Here is a 20,722-nt window from a genome sequence, read left to right as displayed (position 1 = left end):
TGTCTCCAAGTCACAGCCATGAGAAAGTGCCTACAAGGTCTCAGTAATATTTATTGATTATTTGCTAAATATAGCAAAACAGTCTAGATCCTCTGGCGCAAAAATAAAATTCTGCCTCACATATTCTGTGCTTTGTTTGCCAGTATGCAAATATGGATGCTTTGTCACCCCAATATTAACTGTGTCTTGTGCTGCAACAACTAAAGTACCAGAGTTTGGACCTTTGCAGTTGAAATGTGGGTTTGACATCATGTTCAGGTTCTTGTTGTGGCTGATGATAAGCTTTGTTCTGAAGGTTAAACAAAGTCAAATTCTGTAACTTCACATTGCCAAGAGACAAAACAGTTGTCTTTTGGCCATATCTCATCAGAGGCACTGGCACTAATCCATTTCCAAGCATCCCAGCTCATAAACTCAGAACTATTATGGACTCAATAAAGTCAATCAATACATTAGTTAAGTGAGATGGAATTATTTAGCTCTTAGGGAAAAAAAAAATAGGCCTCAGTGTTATTAAATGCTGGGTTTGAGCATCCTGGAATAATGAATTACAAGAAAACCATTCAGACAGACACACCTGTCTTGGCACATTCCCTTGAAATACAACCAGGAAAACAAAGTCTTTTTGTTTTGTTTAAATAAATTGAGAGGACTTCAAATCAAGGACTGCTTCTTACTATCTGTTTCACAAAGGCTTCTTGAAGAGCTTTTTTCTGAGACCCTGCTTCATACTGAGTATGTGTAACAGCTCGACAAGAACCTGAATTTGTCCCTCACAAATTTGAAAAGTCAAACTCTAAAGTATCAGTGTAGGACTGACAAGTTTTTCAAAGGTGGAGAAACCTATAGCACTTATACGACTTCTCCCTACTGACAAATCTGAGCTAGACAGAAAAACATAGTATAGTGACAATGGGAGGAAATGGGGTATTCTGGATATCATGATTTGTATTAAAAATACATTTCAACACAAATTTTCCTAAATCTTACATGCTAATTTAAAGTAATAAAGGTAAACAGATGCATGTATTTACACACATCAAATAACCAATAATATATGTTGACTTATCACAATCTTTATGAGGCATGTTTTAGAAACTAATTGAATTTTTCTTTTAGTTTAGAAAGTAAACAAATTTTATTTAATGCTCCCTATTTGGAGAAAAAAAATTATTCACAATATAAGATAGGGAAACAGCATCATTTTAACAAAAAAACCCAAAACTCTGAATACTTTAATGAAATTATATACAATACTCAGTATTGCAATATTCAATACTCAAACATACAATAATTTCATATAATAGAAGTTAAATCTCCTTCCTCCTCTATCAGCTTACATTTTCATTTCAGAGAACCTTGCTCACATCCCAAAGGAAAGTTCCCAAGCTGACATGTAGTGCTTTTTTTTTTTTTTTTTTTTTTTTTCTTGAGGCTTCTAGCATAAGCTATGGCACTGAAAACGTGCACTGAAATTACTGGTCAGCCTGACTATTGAAAGTAGTTATTTCAGCCATAGAAAACAACATAGTAGAAATATGCTTTCTGTAGATTATTTCTCATAAATTTTATGTTTCTTGCAGAAAGACAATGAGAGCAGGACTACTCATTAACAGTGGAATGCAGGAAGAAGTAAAATCCTCCAGCAAGAGTTCAAGAAAGCATATTACAGTACATCTGTAAACCTGGTTTACTCTAAGGGTGGCTGAGGGCCAGAAAATGACATGACAAAGATGCACATATCCCCGATAGATTATTTAACCCTGCCAGTCTGCAAAAAAACCCCATCAGTAATAACATTAATATTCACAGTGGCACCCTTTGATGCATTCATAATTTAGATTTGACCTCAGTGAGAAACCTGGCAAATGACATTTGTTCCCATGTTTCTAGTCTTTTATGAAAGGACAATAACACCCCTGCATCAACCCTGCATCGCGACTGCCCAGTAAGCACCCACAAATGTTTGATATCCAGGATTTTGCAGTCTAGAACTGAAGCACACTGGAAAAGCTGATACGTGTAGAAGTCACTATGGTTACTGCCTACACTTTCTTTGCCTCCAATAAGATCTTTCATTTCCATAAGCATTAAAATTCACCAAATGCACCAAAATTATTCAGACAAAAAAATAGTCTCTTTGGTTTATAAGCCTTTTAGCTGTGCTGCTTTTATCTTTTTAAGTATAGACTCTGAGCTGAGGCATATAATTCCACATCTGAATATAAGAAAAATTATTGCAGGAGAAACCTTGTGATGGAAATGCTTTGTGGACCCCCAGCTTCAGCAGTGTGTGTGGAACAGCTGTCTGCTGTTGGCCAGTGCAGAGCTGAAACCCAGAAAATGCTGTACAGGATGCCAGAAAAAAGGCACTAGCTGAAGATTCAGCAAGCCAAATTCAGACGATTATTGTTAGTATTATTGTAAATTTTTCCAATAATAAGGAAATTAAAAGTTCATCTTCTGTGGTTACATTCCCTATCCATTGTAATAAGAAATAGCTATATGTAAATCGAATTTTGGGTTGGTTTTTTTTGTTGTTGTTGTTGTTGTTGTTGTTTGGTTTTGTTGTTTTTGTTTGTTTGGGGGTTTTTTTGCTTTTCTTTATCTTACAGCAATCAGCATGATTCTTTCTTTCAGTATTTTCATATAAATGTCAAGCTGGCTAGAGCCTGTAATATGTCCTGATCTCATGGTCACGCAGTATACCAAGCTCTTTAAAATTGTATCCAGTGGCTGTGTCCTCAACAGTCATTTAAAACATTTCTTAGTTTTATCCTTTTACTTCAGTTAGCTTCCTACTTAAGTTCCTTCCAGCACACTGAATGATTTTGTTCCCTGATATTGTCTGTTATTTTGAAAACCTCCCTGAACCACCATTGTCAATTCTACTACATACAAGCAGCCTACTTTTTCTTTTCACCTCAACTACCTCCTTACAGCTAGTTGCTTTCAGTGTGACATGTTTGACAGATCAATATATTCTTTATCGGTTCAGTTACTTCCCTTTATTTTTCCTATATGTGATTTTGCTGATGTTACCTTTAGGAGAAAGTTCTTAATATTACTCTTCAATATACCCAATGAGGTCTTTTCACTGAGAACCTTTTTTCAGAAAGAGCAGGGTGCTCACTGCATACAGGACATGCAGGTAAAATACTCGACACCTTCAGCAGGAATTACACCAAACTCAGCTGTGGTTTAAAGAGAAGCAGCGCTGGCAGAGGCTTATTCCTGCTGCTGAGGTAGGATATAGTCCCCTCAACACCCAACTCTACAGAATGTCTTCCAGCATTGCCAGCCCCAAGGAATCAAACAGCGCTCCTAATCCTCACAAATGGAACTTTCCCAAAATCATAAATACTTTCTTTAAAGGCAAATATTAAAATTGCCCTTGACATTTCTGATCAAATGTCCAACCTGTAAGAATTCAGAATACTGCCTAACACAACATTAGTTTCTTAAACCAGACTGGAAAATAGAGCTTTTCCCAGTAATCCCTCACTTTCATAATAACAAACTCTTGCTAAGCTATTAAATGTCACATGAAACAAGAAATCAGCAGTGGTCACTTTTTCATGAATCAGTTCCATGTATGACACCTAGATACATTAAAGAAGGGGGAAAGTACTTCCTAGAAGTTCAAAGAATTCAGCTGTTGGCTTAAAATACTCAGCAATTTCTATATAGAAAATACTGAACAATTCTCTGCTCAAAATTTTTCAATGTAAATGAGAATGTGATAAAGGTTTTACTTCTGATGAAGTCTTAGTAAATGCATATGCATCCAGATTTTTACAGAACCAGAAGCAGTTTAGGGGGAGCTTATAAAACTTGTGGAAGGAGACTACACCAAAAGGCTGATATTTATTGGCAGAGTGCTACTCTGACATTTAAGCTGTTTTCTGGTATGCTTGCTTACTTACTTGTGCCCCTGTCTTATTTCCTGGGAGAAATGCCAAAAAATAAAGCGACCTCTGTATACCAACTATTAACTATGTCACAACATGCTGCTTAAAATATGTTACAACCTGATTGGTACAGAAACAGATTTTGTTCTGTTTGGGAGCAGTGATACCCAGAACAATGAAAATTCACAGCCCCAACTTATTGGGAACCAAGAAATCAGCTCCAAATATGGCTTTATGTTGGAGTTCAGCTGCAGCATTACAAGCTATGGCAGAGTATCTTAACTCACAGACAAGGTAATTTGTAATGGTACAGTATTTAAAACAAGCACAGATCTTGCTCAGATTAAATTAATCCAAGTTGGGAATCAAAAACCTGTAAAGATACAAATTATTCTTTAGAAATCATTCCAACCTGCAAACACAGAGGAGACATGCCCTGACTTTACCTAAAGCACAGACAAATACGCTGCAGATTCACAATCACAGCAAGTAAGTACACAGTATAAAGAAAACACAACTTTAAAAAAGTTACTATCTTACAGAACACAGCTGGCTGATAGACTTAAGGAGAAAATGAAGATGATGAGGAATAAGTGACTTCTCTAGGCCTGAAAGATGCCAAGACACAGAGTGGGGTGCAAGGGGTGAACAAGAAGAGAGAGCAGAGAAAGCCCGCAAGAAAATAGCCAGGGATGGGAGCAGGGATCCAAGTGTGCTGTAAACAGGGAGACCTGCTGGGCTGCGGGGCTCTGCCGAGCAGCCGAGCAGCAGCGGCGCTGAGACTCGGCTTCAGCCAGCGCCGCTGTACCGCGAGTGCACGGCTCCATCTAGAGGCAAAGATCCCCGGAGCCGGGGAAATGGCATCGCTGAGACCGAAATACCTTTCTCCACAAGCCAGAATCTACTCAAAATAGCACTCCGAGCTGCTGTTCTCTTGGCAGCGATGTCCAGCAGGAGGGAGCAACCTCCATCCACCTCACCTTCTGCAAAGGCTGAGCAGACGAAAATAAAGCCAAGCTTTCCCTGAAATCCACCTCTCAGCTTGAATGGTCTCCCACATCAAGTCTTGCCAGATTGACTCTGCAGCATCCATAAAATGACACAGATTGAAGGCTTACTCTCATTCTGATGGCGAGAATTCAGGTGGGTCCCACAGGCAAAGGGTTGCTGCACGCCTTTACTACTTGTGTCTCATAAGAAATACAGAGTATTTCCCATTAGTATCTTGATAATCTCTACTCAGTATCAAACAGAGCACCAGTAATTAATATGAATTTAAAGAAACATTTTATAAAATAATTGTTAAAAAGAGATTATTAAAATGAACGTTTATAATCCTTTATGATGCACAGGCCTTCTCTGTTGAAAAAAGATGAAGCTATTCTTTTCTGTCCATCAATAAATATTTCCAACCATGTATTAATGCTGATAAAGAACCTAGGAACATCAAATCACACACTTTAAAAAAATTATAAGCAAGTCTAACTTCATCTTCTCTATAGCTGGGGTCTGGACTCTGTGCCAAGTTATTCTCATGGAAGAGTTTCCATGAGTTTCTTCTGCACTGATCAAGAAATAAAAAAAAGAAAAAAAGCCTTTGAGTGGATGTCTCTGAAAGCCCTTTTCTCCCAGTCACAGGCTAAAACACATATTGCAATGTAATTTTACAAGATTAACTCCACTGTAGCTTACTGTATGCCTAAAAGGGCCTTTTCAAATAGGCAGCAACCAGTTATATGAATATAATTCTTCCTGTTCACTGTTTTCAGGCTTGTGGGGTATGTATCACCAAATCTGCACTTTTTATAAATCAGTATGTTTAGATTCAGACAAGCTGTGTATCTGAGCAACAGCACAGCAAGGACTGACTGTTGTCTGTGCATTACATTTTCTCAGATTACTCATTTATTACACAATAGTGTCCTAAATTTTACCCATCACTTTCTTCTGTTGTTTGTTAGTGAGGAAGAAAATTTGGATTCAAATTAGTTTACTTTTGCCATAATGATGTATTCTGCAAGTTAGGTATAAGTAGTTAAGATTAAAACTGGGGAGCTGATTATTGTAAGCAATTAGGGACTGAGGGGAGAGAAAAAATAGCGCTCCTTTTCTTATAAAAATTAAGATTTCTTAACCTATTTGTTTTCTGTGTTTTACTCATTTTAGATGTATTTTTGCAATATGAATACAAATCTAAATGAACAAATGCAAAGGCAATATATTTTACAGTTCTAGGTTAGGTTTTGGGTATCTTTAAAGGGCATATATTTCATACAGAATTGTTTATTTTACAGGATTCATTGCTGAAAACAAAACTAGCAAACTACACAGTCATTTCTTCCCTGACTTCTTCCAACTTTAGGAATTCAGATCCAGTTTGCTGTTACTCAAAACAAAATTACTGGGAGGTATGACTCATATCTTTGTGGTAGCAAAGAATATAAGATGTACGCCTATTTATGTAGCACATGCATAATAGCACATTGGAAGTTTTTTAAGGTCTCTTCTAAGAGAAGTGCAAGAACATGGATGGAGAAAAAGCCCACTGGAGTCAAAGGAGGACCCCAGTGGACTCTCATGTGTGTTTGCAAATACATACACATACAGTGGCGCTGAATATGTACCAACACCTATGGGAAGAGTTGAATATCAGTCAAATGAAAACATCAGAGCTAACCTCCAAGAGGCTCTAGTGATTAGCAATCGCTTACATTCAAAGACATTCCCACCTTGCAAGCTCAGCTTCGTCCCTTGGCTTCAGACCAAGAACAGACCAGTCCTCAAGCAAGTCCTGCCTCTTTGCAGTGTTTGGCTTTGCAGTGTCCAGCACTGATTTAAATCAATGTCTCAAAGACATTGGTGGCCAAAGAAACTGCTCAATTTGAGTGCTTGTGAAACATATGCCACTGTCCCCAGCTTTACCTGGGTGGCCCAAAACCGAAGAAAATACAGGTGAAAGATGAACCTCAGACTTTCATTATTGCAATAAGTTTTTGGAGGCAGTCTTTCTATGAAAATATGAATTAATCTAAATGGATAAAAGAGAATAACAGCTTAGGTCAAGATACAGTGCTCAGAAAGGTGAATAAAATATGGAGGGAAAAGTAGCATGCTGAGAAACATGGAGAAGAGGGCCTGTTATGATATGTGTTAAAGATGTGGATAGGGCAGATATAGTTCACAAAAATTTAACATAGCCCTCTCTGTGTCAGGAACACACATGACACAAAAATTCTAACTTTTTTTTATATTTGGAATGGCTTAGCCCTCTCTTGCTCTACCTGAAAATGGTAAAATATATGAGCAGTGACTTCCGGTGACAGCTACACAAGTATCCATGGGTGTGATGCCAAAACTTCAAATGTCGAAATCGGAACAAGATTGAGACTATTTCAGTCATTGTAGATCAATGTTCCTGGTCTAAATTAGTCAGCTGCCTGTTATGCAAGATCATCCTCCCCGCTAGTCATTCTCACAGGGTATTTACAGAACACTGTATGGGAATGGTGAGAATCTGAGTGAAGGTACTACCAGGAGGAGGCTGTTTAAAAAAGAATGTACTGCATACATTTTCAGGCAGACATTTAAGTAGACATTTCTGTAAAGCATTTGCTTTTCCCCTTTGCATTATATATGCACACATACATACATGTATACATACATGTATACGCACACACACCATGTTTTCATGTCATTGCAGGTAATGTGGGAAGAAAGGCATACATAAATATGTTTTTAAAAATCTTTCTAGAACATTAAATACTTCTGCTACTTCTGGGCAGCACAGGCTGATTTGGAAATAGTTTTCAAAATGCATCCTTTGGAGAAAAATATTTCACAAATCAAAGTGATTCTTTCAAAGCTTATTTTGCCATGATAGCATTTACTAGAGTAGGAGGGAGAGGAAAATTTTGGTTTATAACACCCCAGTGGATTCAAATCTTCTCTTTTCTGGATGTTTGATTCAGTGTCCTGAGCTAGGTGTAAAACATCTTGTTAAAAAGATCACAACCAAATGCACATAAAATATTTCACCACAAAGATCTGCTGCTCTTCTCCTTCTTCTCTATCTTACACATTTATTTCCTTATTCTCACTGACTGGGGTTGAAATATAGTTGCATCTGTACTAGATAATTTCTGCCTGCTTAACTAATGCTAAAAAGACTCCTTTTTGGAAAAAATACAAGAACAAGTGAAGTGATCATAAGGTGGACTAGCTCAAAAAAACCTCATTGAATAGCCTTCTGCTGTTTGCATCATGTAACAGGACTGCTCAATGTACAGTGTTATCTCAATAACTGTTCTATGAGTACAGTCATAACGAAGGTGGGGGGAAAAGTCAAGGAATGTTCCAATTTTAAAACTTTTATTTTTACTGTATGTTTTCATTTTTTTTTTCCTTAGGGGTTATAGTACATGAATTAAAGAAGCCCGATTCATTTTGTTAACACAGAATAAAACATGATCTGCACTGATTCAGGGTCCATCTTATTTGCAAAAGCTGGAGATAAAGACCCGGAACTGTTGAACCAAGCCAAGACTTAGGCTACTTTTTTTTTGATAAATCACATTTTTCCAATAGCACTTGACCAAAAATGCAGGAGCTTCAGCAAAGCCCGCCAAACTCCAAATGGACTGTCTGATGATTTGGCACAACTTGAGATAATGCTGAAAGCAAGTACAGCCAAATTAGTACTTTCATTCAGCTAAAATGAAATGGACTATAATATAAATAGATCAAAATTGGGCCCAGATCCTGCAATTCACTATGCAGGCAGACTGTCAAGTGCAGAATCAGCACTTTGGTGAGCAGAAATTTAATGAGGAAAAGCTCTAAAATGAAGAAAGAATTATTAGAAGAAAAACTATTTAAATCCTCCACATAACTAGAAATATTTGCTAAATACCACAGATACTAATAAATGTGTTAAGAGCACTTACTTTGAACCTGTCAATGATTCTTTAAATGTAGTAAAAATAATTTCATGCAACAACGTGTCAAGCCAGTTTGGAAATAGCACTAAACAAACCTTGATGACTGTGTTTATCCACAGTGGAGCAAGTGTATAATCAGTATTAAGCAGCCCAAGAAGCAAATGCACTACCTGAGCACAACACAAGTGACACAGATTTTGGAAGATTAAAAATGAGAGAGAAGGAGCAAAAGGTTAAACATACAAATCCCACATAGAAAGAAGTATTTAAATGCTGGGCTTTTTTGAGTATTGCAGCCTACAGAGCAGTTCCTCTGTTTCACGTTTGCTCCGAATTAAAAATAAATAAATAAATAAATAAAGAGAAGCAGTTTAGTATTCTTAAAGAACCAATTTTAAAGAGAATTCTATTCACATGAACACAAAAGATTACATCATGTTATATAAATAAAACCATATACTGTGACACAAAGATCTGCTAGGAAAGTCAGAAATTCGATAGACAGAAATGCTGTGAAAAATCTGCAAACCTGAACACCGAGGAGAAAAAGGAAACAAAGGAAACAGAACATGTTTCTAGACACTTTATGGATAAAAAATAAATACAAATAATAAAGGAACAACAACAACAACAACAGAAAGCCTTACCATGATGTTTGCACAACTGTGTGTCTGTAGCCCATGCTATAAATGTGGATACCTTTTATTTCCATCATCTCAGCCCCTCTAGTGGTCAGTACCTGAAGATCTTGCCTTCAGGAGGGACACGATCTATCCATATGTACCATTTGCTGTTGCTCCAGTATCTTGACAGATATTTTTTTTTCAATCGTGTAATTTTTTCTGGAGATATAACTTGTCACTTTTTATTAGCATCTTTGTCAGTGCTGCTGCTACGTGCATACATTTAATTGCTAAGCAACAAAGAGTAAGCTCTGCACAGCACATTCGATTACTGCATTCCCTGTGCCATGCATTGTTACTAATGCACTTATATAATAAGTAATAGCAAAAAAAAAAAAATAAAAAGGTAAAAATATTTTAAAATATTTATTTCCGTTTCCATAGCATCTAGAAGCCACAATCTGAAATCACACTCCATCATGCTAGCCACAAGGCAGAGAGCTAACAGCTGAAGGAAGATGAGGGCAAGTGGACCGATAAAAAGTGCACAAAAGTTAAAAGCAGAGGTGAGTTTCAATGTTTCCATAGATCATCAGGCTAAGTCTGAAGCTCAGAGGTGACTACCCACCTACAGCCACAATTCCCAGACATTAGGGAAAAATTGCTGTGGCTAAAATACTTGAAGCTTTTGCAAGTGTGGTGGCCTCAAGGTGGGAAGCATTACCACTTTTCAGAAGTTTATCAGTTTGGAAGAGATACATCTGCATTGTATCAAGAAATACTCTCTCTTCCTTTTTCTCTTTAAGTTGTAGAAAAAACCAGGGCAGGAAGTATTTTGTCACCAAATGTTACACGCCACTGTCTGCTCTTCATTTAAAATTGTGTATTTGCCCCTCTCAATTGAAGACACTGTCTCCAAAATCTGAGTTTGGCATTAACAAGCATTACTTGAGTCTAACACACAAGGGACTCCATCTTTCCCTTGCTGAAGTGCAGCAATGTTCACCAAAGAGTTCTCTTTATGCCTGAGATGTACCAGGACAGCGGTCCCTTTTTTCTCTTGGTATGATTACCAGCTATTCTGCAGTCAGCACCAGATTTATTAGTGCCATATCTGCAATATCTTCAGCTAGAAGAGCTGCTTGGAAAACTAAGCCATGATTGTGCAGGTGTGCAAACTTGCACAACCACATACAACCACTTTTGTTTCTGCAGTTAGATTCAGGAAGTGGGCCTGACTCTGTCTGTGTCTCTTTGGCATAGGCTATTAGCCCCAAGGATCAAGAGGAGTGCTGGGAAAAGAGGTGGCTGCTTTTGAATTATCAACAGTCACGTGCACAGTCCTGCCCAATAGCATTAGTATTTCCTCTGGGTTCCAATATTTTTGCAAAGAAACTGAAAATCCCCAATAGCTAATGTGTCCTGTCGCTTTTGGTGGGACTGAAACCAGGGCTGTAGCTGAGTTCTGGGCACAACATTCTTTATACTCCCCTGGGAAGACTGAGCAGAAGTTCTAAGTGAACCACAGCAGCAGACCACAAAGAACATTATCAAATCCTGAAACTAATTAAGTACATAAGTACTTAATCATACAAAGTGCTTCTGCATTAAGCTACTCAACACAATAATTACTTAACCCCTGAAATATCATTGTGAATATATGCCTTTTTATTGCTTTTTCATAGGAGGGCAGATGGATGCTTGGAGAGGCTATAGATTTCCAAGAACTACAGAGTCAAATCCTTTCACATACAGGCCTTACTGGAAAGCGTAGGTAAGGACAGTTCTGACAACTCCTGCTCCAGCAGAGCATTTTTAGTTCAGAATCGTGGAATATTCTGACTTGGAAGGGTCCCACAAGGATCATCCAGTCTAGCTTTTAAGTGAATGGCCCATGCAGGGATTGAACCCACAGCCTTGGTGTTATTAGCACCAGGGGCTGACCAACTGAGCTAATCCCAGGTCAAATCCTGTAGCGTCTTGAACCAGAAGAGATGGTTCAAGGAGAAGGATGAACCAGGGAGCCAGCTGGCAACTGGGAGACCCTGTTCTTGCTTCCTGGGGCACTTTGGGAGATAAATACAGAACAAAATTACAGACTTTCTAGATACCAGAAAGATCTCAGTGATCGTCTTATGACCCAGAGTCCTACAGTTCCTCAGACTAAGTATTCAACAGAAGGTAGCACAGAAGTCTCACATCACTAGGCTTCTAAGACAGAAATTTTAAAAACCCATCAAATGAGGTAAATTATTGTCATATTACAATATACTCACGTGCTGATATTAAGAATTTAATCTTTTTTCCTACCATTAAACTTCCTAGCATTCAAAAACTACTGCATGAATAGGTGTGCTTCTACATTTCTTAACACTGAGCTTATTTCTGGATCCTCACATTGAACATTAGTAGTTTCTTCTGCTTAGCTCAGGACACCAGAATGACCTTGTTTGATGGGATTTTCCCTAATCATCAGTCTGAACACCAAAAACATCTGGGCCTAGCATAACCTTCTTGAATTCATTGACACAAACTCATAAAAATTTTCTGGGTTTAACCCTTAGTGATGACTCCAGTGTGACTGTTAAGCACAGGTACATAACACAGTCTCTGAACGTGAGCTGCAGTGACAACATGTGCAATGACCATCCTAACGGTCACAAACTTTACAGCACAGGGTTAAAATAAATGCTTTGTTATTCCTCCCTATCTATAATTGCCCTTGAATGCCTCCAAAGAAGAATTGCAGTCATAATCTGTTTGGCTTCAAGGAGGAAAATATACAGCTTATGTGCATGTATGAACACAGGTCCTTAGTAACAAGACTAAGCTTAATAACTTCTCTAACTTTCGGTCAGCCCTAAACTGGTCACACAGTTGGACTGTGATCATTGGAGGCCCCTTCCAATTAAAATAATTTATTCTTCTTTTCCATTCCATTCCATTCCATTCCATTCCATTCCATTCCATTCCATTCCATTCCATTCCACAGTGCTGGGCACACCAGCCACAGACCCCAGGGCAGGCAGGGTGGTGCCCAGTCTAGCTGAGGGCTGGACATCACAGCAGCTGTGGACTAATGGCATTTGAAAAGGGTTTTTTTTTCCCCTACAGAGCCCCATTAAAGAGCACATCTACTTACAGTAAAAATGAAAAGGATAGTAAGCCTGTATTTTGCAGACTCTTAGCATTCTTTTATCAAAAAAGCACTCACTGCTGCAGTAGCCTTTGTTCATACTTCCCAAATCATGAAGGTTAATGGGGTCACCCTTCAATGAGGTGGCAAGACAAGCCTTACTGGACTCAGAAAACAATCTTCTTCTGAAAATAATAAAACTGGATAGATTTCTCTCTATTAGAAAGGTATTTTTCATGGACTGAAAAATATCCATCTTGCATAGACCACCAGAAACAGGATAATCTTCAGCCAGTACTAAGCTAAATATATATGTATCCCTAACTCAAAACAGCTTTAAAGATGTGTCATAGAAGACTGAGTCCAAGCCAAAATAGAACTGTGGATTGAAAAGACATTTTCAAAAGGTGTGTGTTTAAAAGGCTCAAAGATACTTCTCAGTTCAGGAAACAAAGCTTGCATTTTGGTTGTTTTTTTCCTTTGCAGAGAGATCATTCACAGGAAACCAAAACTAAACATTCACTGACAACACAAGCAGCACCCTTAAGGTCCTTCCTCAATTGCAGTGCTTTGGACACACTTAACAACAACAGTTTCCAAGTTTTTTTCTGAGCTATTATTTTCACTTCTTCCATATCCACCAGTTGTGTGAGGTTTGTCTTTAACCCAATCTGCTAATGTATTACTAGTGTGCCCACCACTGTGGGGAGAGAATTTTATCCAGCAGCAAACTAAGGAGCTGAGTAGTAGCTGTGAGCTTTATTGTTGTAATATTAATAATTTAGACCTTCTATAAAACAGTTTGTTAGGAATGGACATGAGGGAGCAAAACATTATAGGGTTTTCTGCAATTTAGTAGCTCAGAATGAGCTGAACAGTAGAGCACATCTTGAAGCACTTGTCTCCAAATCAATGCTTACTTGCTTGTAAGGCAGAGGCAGAGAATGTTTTATTCACAAGATTTCAGAAATGGCTAAATGCAGCTCAAATGACAGAACTTTTAGAATATGTACTTTACTTAAGCTTTGAACCTGATGGAATCTGTTAAGATTTACACATCTGAGAAAAAGGGATCTTCAGTTCCCAAAGTAGTGAGGTGTATTCAATCTCTACTGTATTCTAAATTTTGCTCTCCTTATAGTAACTGAAAAATCCTTCTCAATTCCAAACATTTCCATCAGTTCAGAATGAGGTGGAAGTGGGGAACATCCCAGAAAATCTGCATCAATAATATGAGGGTAAGAGGACACCAGTAAAATTCTAGGAATTATTCAAACCTTAGACTTATATCCCTCTGCATGAAGGCAACAAATATTTGATGTAATTTTATCATTCTGTAGAAAGAGCTTTTTGATATGTGAGAGCTTTTTGTCAGTGAAAGAGGCCTTTGTCTGCTGGTTTCATTTGCTTATGGTAACAAGAACAAAATACCAAAACATAAAAATATTATTTTTCAGTGGTCTTTAATAACATAGCTGTATTTGCAGATCCAGGACCAAACTGAAAGGCTCCCATCTACATTTCTCAGAGGAAAAAGGATGAGAAGATGTGTTTAAGACTGTTTTGAAAATGTAACTCTATTCTCTGTAGCTGCTGCCATCTACCAGCTCTTATGTTCATCCCAGACCCTTGATAAGGTCTGTAATCCAAATTAGTTCTGCAGGGGATAAAAGCCAGGAGACCTGTTGGAGAAAAGGTAATAATTTGGAACTTTCAGATGTTGAAAATCAGACTGATTTTCTTTGGAAAGAATACTCACTAGGCTGAAGAAGGCCATCATTCATTTCCTATAACAATGAAGGCATGGGATCAGGTGTGCTTTGATTTCCTGATTATAATAAAAGAGGGAATAGCTTTTTACTGTATGTAACGTGAAGAAGAAAACAGTGGCATTCTAGTGGCATGCAAAGAAAGTGTATCTAAAATAGTGTTGCATTATGTACAACAGAAAATTAGGTATAGCAGGATTATGCAAGATGCTGCCCTTCACCAACACTAGTAAACATCAAATGTTTTCATAAATGGAACAATGGCATCCATTATGTCATTTCAGAATACATATGCTTCATAATTAACATTATTAGAAGAGGATAAGTCTGTTCTGTAAAAGCAGAGCAGTTAAGTGATGCTCATAATCCCTACCATGCAGTCCATTAACCTCAGAAATTTTAAGTAGCTTCATAGTCATCCATGGCATTTCAGATTTCTCACAGCTTCAAATCTGTGGGCAGCTTCACAAGCTTTTTGTAAAGTTTCTCATGACTAGGACATCTGTAAAATCCCCTCCAGACCTTTCTTCAATTCATCCTGTGTTAATCAGTCAGTAATTGACATATCTGAATAAGGATAAAGCTACATCCCTAAAAACATGATCTACTGAACGCAATATCTTTTTTTTAAGGACCTATTGGTAATTTTATGTGCTGTAAGATATTAAAAGCATTCTGTTTCTTAAGCTTACCTTTCTCTTCCCATTTCAATGTGAGTTTTTGATGAGCAGCATTCCCAGATAAGACTCATAGTAAGGAGTCAAAATAATCAGATATAAATCTTCTGCTTTTTACAAACTAATCCACCATTCAACATAGGTGTCCTCACTATTTACGTGAAATAAATTATTTATTTTAGAGTCACATGAAAAATTGCAACACTGCCTAACACGTTGCTTAGAGACAACTGACAAATTTTCTTTCTGGATGTGTACTTGTGAAAATATGAAAGGTAGAACCAAGATGCTAAATTTTGGCATAGTGTTTTTTTGTTAATTCCTTTACTCCACAGAGGGAAGAAACTGTTGAACCTTTGTTAATTCTGATCTCATTAAACTGGCCCTCTTTTCCTAGAAGGAATTGATTCAGGACTCAACTGCAGTAGTAATAACACCTTTATATTACCCCTCACAAGTGTAGTCCTGACTCCTTGACAAAAATACTTTTGTACTTCTGATATAGTTATATGAGATGGGCCTAGCTGAAGAAACATATGAGGATTATGTTAGAGGAATTCAGAGATCTGCATGCAGAGAAAAGGATGTCATCTCTTCCTCTCTGACTGGCAGCACTAAATACTGTTGCACTACATAATGCAAGATAGTATGAAAAAGATATTTGGATACTCAGAGCATGTTAATATCTAAAGCAGAGATGCAAAAATACACTGGATATTATATCTCAGGGCATCCATTTGAGTTTTTTAGTACTAGAGGAGAAGAAACATTATATTCACGCTCTTAGAAGTCAAATCCTACCTATCTAACTTGCAATTCACCCTGTGTGATGAAAAATCTAGATTCAGAGCTTCCAAATGGCACATGGATGGACAGCTTTAGCTAATTGAGATTATCTATAAAAAGACCCATGGCTGAGCTGCTGGTCTGGGGTTTTGCATCTTAGGCTTCAAATAACAGAATTTTTAAGGACTATCTGTGTTTGCAGTCTTATGAGCGAGGAGAAAAAAAATCAACCAGATTTGTGATCTGAATGTTAGGGAAAGATAGTTGCTTTAGATCTTGTGTTGTGCTGCACAACTAAATATACTAAACTCAAACAAAAATTTTAGTGTCTCATTGGTATCAGGGTAGCTCTCATTTCCTAACTCCTGGTGACCACTGATAGCAATCATACTGAATGGCTTAGTGTGCTTCAATACTGCCATGCCAAACCCTTCTGCACCAGCATGAAACTCCTTTTGGCCTGACAGGTTTCCTACTCTACATATTGGCCCTAGGTGAAGCCCACTTTTTGGCAGAGCAGCCCCCTAAGTCTCCAGGGATTTCCAGAGAAGGCCCCTCTGGAAGCTGCTGAAGCTGCAGCATCCCTGGCAGCGTGCAGAGCCCCTGGAGCCCCCAGAAGCTGGAGAGGCTGCCGCACCCCCTCTGCTTCCTGCAGCTCCCACCGCCGCAGCTCCGCTGCGCAGCCCACGGGCGCGCTCTGAGTCACTGCTCAGCACGTAAAAGCTCCATCTGCAAAGGGTTCCTTCTCTGCAAGAAATGGGAGATGACACTCTGACTAGGGGAAAAAAGAGGCAGAATGTGGCATTCATCTGAAGAATGATGCTGTACCAATGTCCCACATTCTCAGTCAGCTCCAGGGTTGATTCAAACTTGTCCAGATTGGGGGTGGAAATTCATATTTGCTTGACATGCAAGAGAAAACACTTCAAATTAAAGACAAATAACATACATAAACCCTTTTTTTTTTTTTTTTTTGCTTACCAGTGCTGTCTATGAGTCACTTTTTTTTTCCCCCAAAGAGAACTGTAAACGAACTAAACGCTAAGTATGTTTGGTAACACAGAATATCCAAATTTGTTAGATACACTTTATAAAGGTCATGTTCTGTAATATCACACTGATCACCACCTGATTAAATTGCCTACTGCTCCAAATTTAATGAGAGACTGAAAAGTCTCAATGGTAATTGGGATAGATGATCCTTTAAAGAGAGAAAGTGAGTGGGTGGTTAGTTGAAGCACATAAGAATACTTATTATTGTGGAGGTGTAAGAAGTCCTTCCCGAGAAAAAACAATTAAAAACTATTTTATTTGGAAAACACTGAACTTTTAATTGTGTTGCTTCACTGAAATCCTGGACAGAGTATCAATTCTCTAACACATGGGGAAAAGAAAAATGAAAAAAAAGTCCAACAACCAATAATCCAGTAGTCTGTCTTCTGTCTACAATTGCATAATATATGGTAAATTTAATTATTTCAATTTTTTTTTGTATAAAATTTGTCATTATTTTCAGGAACTCTCTAAGTGATTTGTGTCTTGCTCTGTTTTTCTTAGAAGTTTTTTACTCCAAACAAAGCCATTGACAGGAAATCCAAGTACACAAAAAGATATAAAGGCAAAAACAACAACAACTATCTAACTGAAAATTACAGAACTAGTACACTAAGAAAAAAGGAATAATTTAAACTTAATTAATATAATGTCCCTTAAAGACACTAATTAATCTTTATTCTCTTGTAGTAAGATTATTAAAATGTTTTACTGGGGGTTTGTAATGGCACTAAAGTAAACTGCTGTTAAATATGTCACTTAGATGTTCATCAGGAACACTGTGATAAGGTGAAGTTCTTATAAAAATAACTCTATTTTTTAAATCATAATTAGATCCTTTTCTACCTAAAAGATTGGGTCAATTTCAAACAAGTATTATTTAAAGGAAATCACATGAACTACATTATATAAAAGATCAAGCAAGGCAATTGCAACAGATATTCTGGGTTCATAATCAACAGAATCACCAATATTTTATATCTTTAAGTCTTCAATTCTACTCATATTTTACTCTGACTGCAAAATGCATACTAAAATTCCAGACTTTTTTTCTTTTAAGTTAAAATGTGCCATGAAAGCAATATTGAAGTTTCTATAAAAAAAAAAAAAAAAAAAAAAGAAAAAAAAGGAAGCACTTAAGACCCTGCTTTAAAAATATCATTGAAAACTGGTAATTCAACTGGTTCTGAATTAAAGGGAAAAAATAACATAAGAAAAATCTTGTAACTCTGTTTTAGTTATGTGAAATGATTAGTCCAGCTCTCAGGAGCTGTGGCAAGTCTGTATCCTCAGGTCCCAGACAGGAGGATTGCACAAGTCCTCCAGCCTAAAAGCTATTTCAGAAGCCATATTTGATGTTCTTTGTCTGTTCTGTGCCAGGAGCATGTCAAAATACAGATAAATTGTGGTTCAAGACTGGGGTTAAAGTCTGTCCTCAAACATATGACTGCAGTTTGTTGCTCAGTTGAAAGGTTGACTTGTTTTCTAGTTCCCAATTTTCTTTTCTTTCAGAGCAGGTATTTTATTTAGAGCCATATCTGGTTGGGTGAAAAGGACAAACATAAACCACTTGGTATAAAATCTCTGACAAGATACTTGGGAGAATAGCAAAATGTACAAAACAATAGCAAACTCAAGCTATAAGCAGCAGAAGATATTGAAGCATGAGCAACCACCCGCATGAGCAACCTGGCCGCTTCCCAGGAGAAATGAACTTCAGTAAAAACTTATTTCTCTTTTTAAGAGAAGGCAACTGTTGGTCCAGGCAATTCCCACCAGGTCTATTATTATTTACAATGGAGGCAGACATCACTCTTGGCTCTTGCTAAAGGAGAACAGGGAGAGGGGGAGAGCTCTAACAACTTTCAGAAGAGAAGAGGCGTAACTCTTCACAGCACATTCTTGGGACTTCACAGCAATGAGAAGGGACTTCATTGCTAATTATGGCTTATTAGGCTATTGCATTTTAAGTTATCACAGGAGGGGTTCAGGTTAGAAAGTACATTATCATTTTGAAAATCTTCTGACTTACCTTTCCCTGAAGAGACTGAAGTCCTTTTGCCTAAATCACGAATCAAAATTACCTCTCTCTAGCCCAATGGTGCTAGCCTACCTCCACAGGCTTAAAGACACCCCAGTTCCTGATAAGAGGTCTGCCCTACCCTCAGACTGAGAAATTTCATGCAGAGAGGCTACTCTGGCACCAGCTGTCCCCCTCATGTCCTGTGATAGGTACAAGAGACACAGCAGAACAAGATCTGGGCAGGCGAGAGGGTCACAGAGCTGGCATAACCTGCGTGGGAACTGCATCCATCAATAATTCAAGTCAACCCTTCAGCTCTTCTGACTTCAGCAAGGGTCACATAGCACTTGCTCCCTGGTCAGCCTTGTGTGCCCGTGCACAGGAGGTAAGGTAATGATAATGGCACCAGCTGGGGGCTTCTTCTGACGCCTGGAACGTGTCATTGCCTCACTCCAACAAAAAGGAAGCACACTAGATTAAATATCCCTTTACATCACCATATGCTCTTGCCAGGTGGGGGGTTTGAACCTGTTTGAATGTAGTTACGTAATTATGACTGAACTGATTCTGAGGTAGAAGAAGTTTGGAGAGCTGCCTCCTCCCCCTCCCTTAAGCATGGGTTAGTGAAGAGCACCAATGGCAAAGGCAGATTTTTCCCTTTAAGCCTCTCCTCATTTTCAGACTTTGAGGAAAAATTAAGAATCTACCAATGTTTCTGCTGTAATTGAATTTTCAAGCCTATGTTTATCAGATGGTTTTCAATTCTGGGAGATAAAGGGAAGGAAAAAATGAAAGGATAGTAAAAAAAGAGGAAGGAGACTGTAAAAGCTAACTTAAATGCTTGAGTCATAACATTTCTAGGACTGTTTTCATTGTCCAGATTCCAGTGACATGGGATCACCATTTAGCAATCAAGTCTGCAAATCACTGTCTTGGAGAAAGACACTCCTGGACAGAATAAAGAGAGAGAAGAAGCAGGCAAGAGCAAGACAGTTACAATTACTAAACTAGACAGTGGTTATTTATTTAATTTTTAAAGAGAAAGCATATTTTATTATTCACTCTGTCTAAACTCTGTTCTGTAAGCCTGATTCTTTTATACATTGAAGAGTGCATTACTGAATTACAAAATGAATAAAAATAACATTTATATTAAACTCATAGTTCCTATGTCACAAAGCTTAAGAATGCCAAGTAGATAAATCCAAACAAACCTAATTTCACATTTCATGATGGGGAGACTCAGGAATAATAAAGCATAACAATATAATAGTGGAAAGGAAAAGAGAAAAAGAAATCCCTGCATCATGTTTGGTTTCATTTTATTCTCTGAGAGGTACATATTGCACTTAATTGTCCAGGCTATACACTAAACATGACCATTTAATAATGGAAATCAACGTCAGTTAATTGATTACTGTCAAGAATCCGCTGATCACAGAACTTGTTTCTTCTTGATCCACCTTAACAAAACTGAATATTAATGCACAACAAAAATAGTACTCTTTGCATGCAAAACTTATGTGTTTCACTGAAGACACCCCCACTTCCTCCTACCAAACAGCTGTGCACAATAGTATATTCCAAAAAAACTTTCTTTAATGCTAGAACACCAAAGAATAGCTGAGGTAAAAGGAAGTCTTTCTGTCAACGCCTTGTTTAGTAAAGACACTTACATGTATTTTTATTTTATTTACAAATTTAAAAGCTGGTATTATATTACATAACTTCTTGCAGGCCAGAATTACTTTACAATTAAGCTATCATCTGAATGAATCTTTAAAGAATTTATGGAACTTTCTACTCC

General features: G+C 37.7%; 1 protein-coding gene across 14 annotated transcripts in view; it reads right to left on the bottom strand.

Moving 5' to 3' along the window:
* Nucleotides 1-20,722, bottom strand: part of DLGAP2 (DLG associated protein 2) — a 445,650-nt gene that overhangs the window by 323,272 nt on the left and 101,656 nt on the right. For 4 of the 14 annotated variants that reach the window (XM_038132416.1, XM_038132423.1, XM_038132420.1 and 1 more), the window contains exon 1: nt 9,496-9,831. The exons of 7 other annotated variants lie outside the window; for them this stretch is intronic. Coding sequence is in view for 2 of the 7 variants with exons in the window: in XM_038132411.1 (XP_037988339.1) it covers nt 14,367-14,391 (25 nt within the window). In the remaining 5 variants the exon portion in view is untranslated. Of the gene's footprint in view, nt 1-9,495; nt 9,833-14,366; nt 14,436-15,068; nt 17,526-20,722 lie in introns of those variants that run through there. 3 more of the 14 variants (XM_038132411.1, XM_038132403.1, XM_038132425.1) reach the window with 3 other exon arrangements.

Source organism: Motacilla alba, chromosome 3 (assembly GCF_015832195.1).
Source record: "Motacilla alba alba isolate MOTALB_02 chromosome 3, Motacilla_alba_V1.0_pri, whole genome shotgun sequence".
Classification (NCBI taxonomy): domain Eukaryota; kingdom Metazoa; phylum Chordata; class Aves; order Passeriformes; family Motacillidae; genus Motacilla; species Motacilla alba.
Note: the sequence above shows the minus strand (reverse complement) of the source record. Positions and strands in the feature narration are given on the sequence as shown.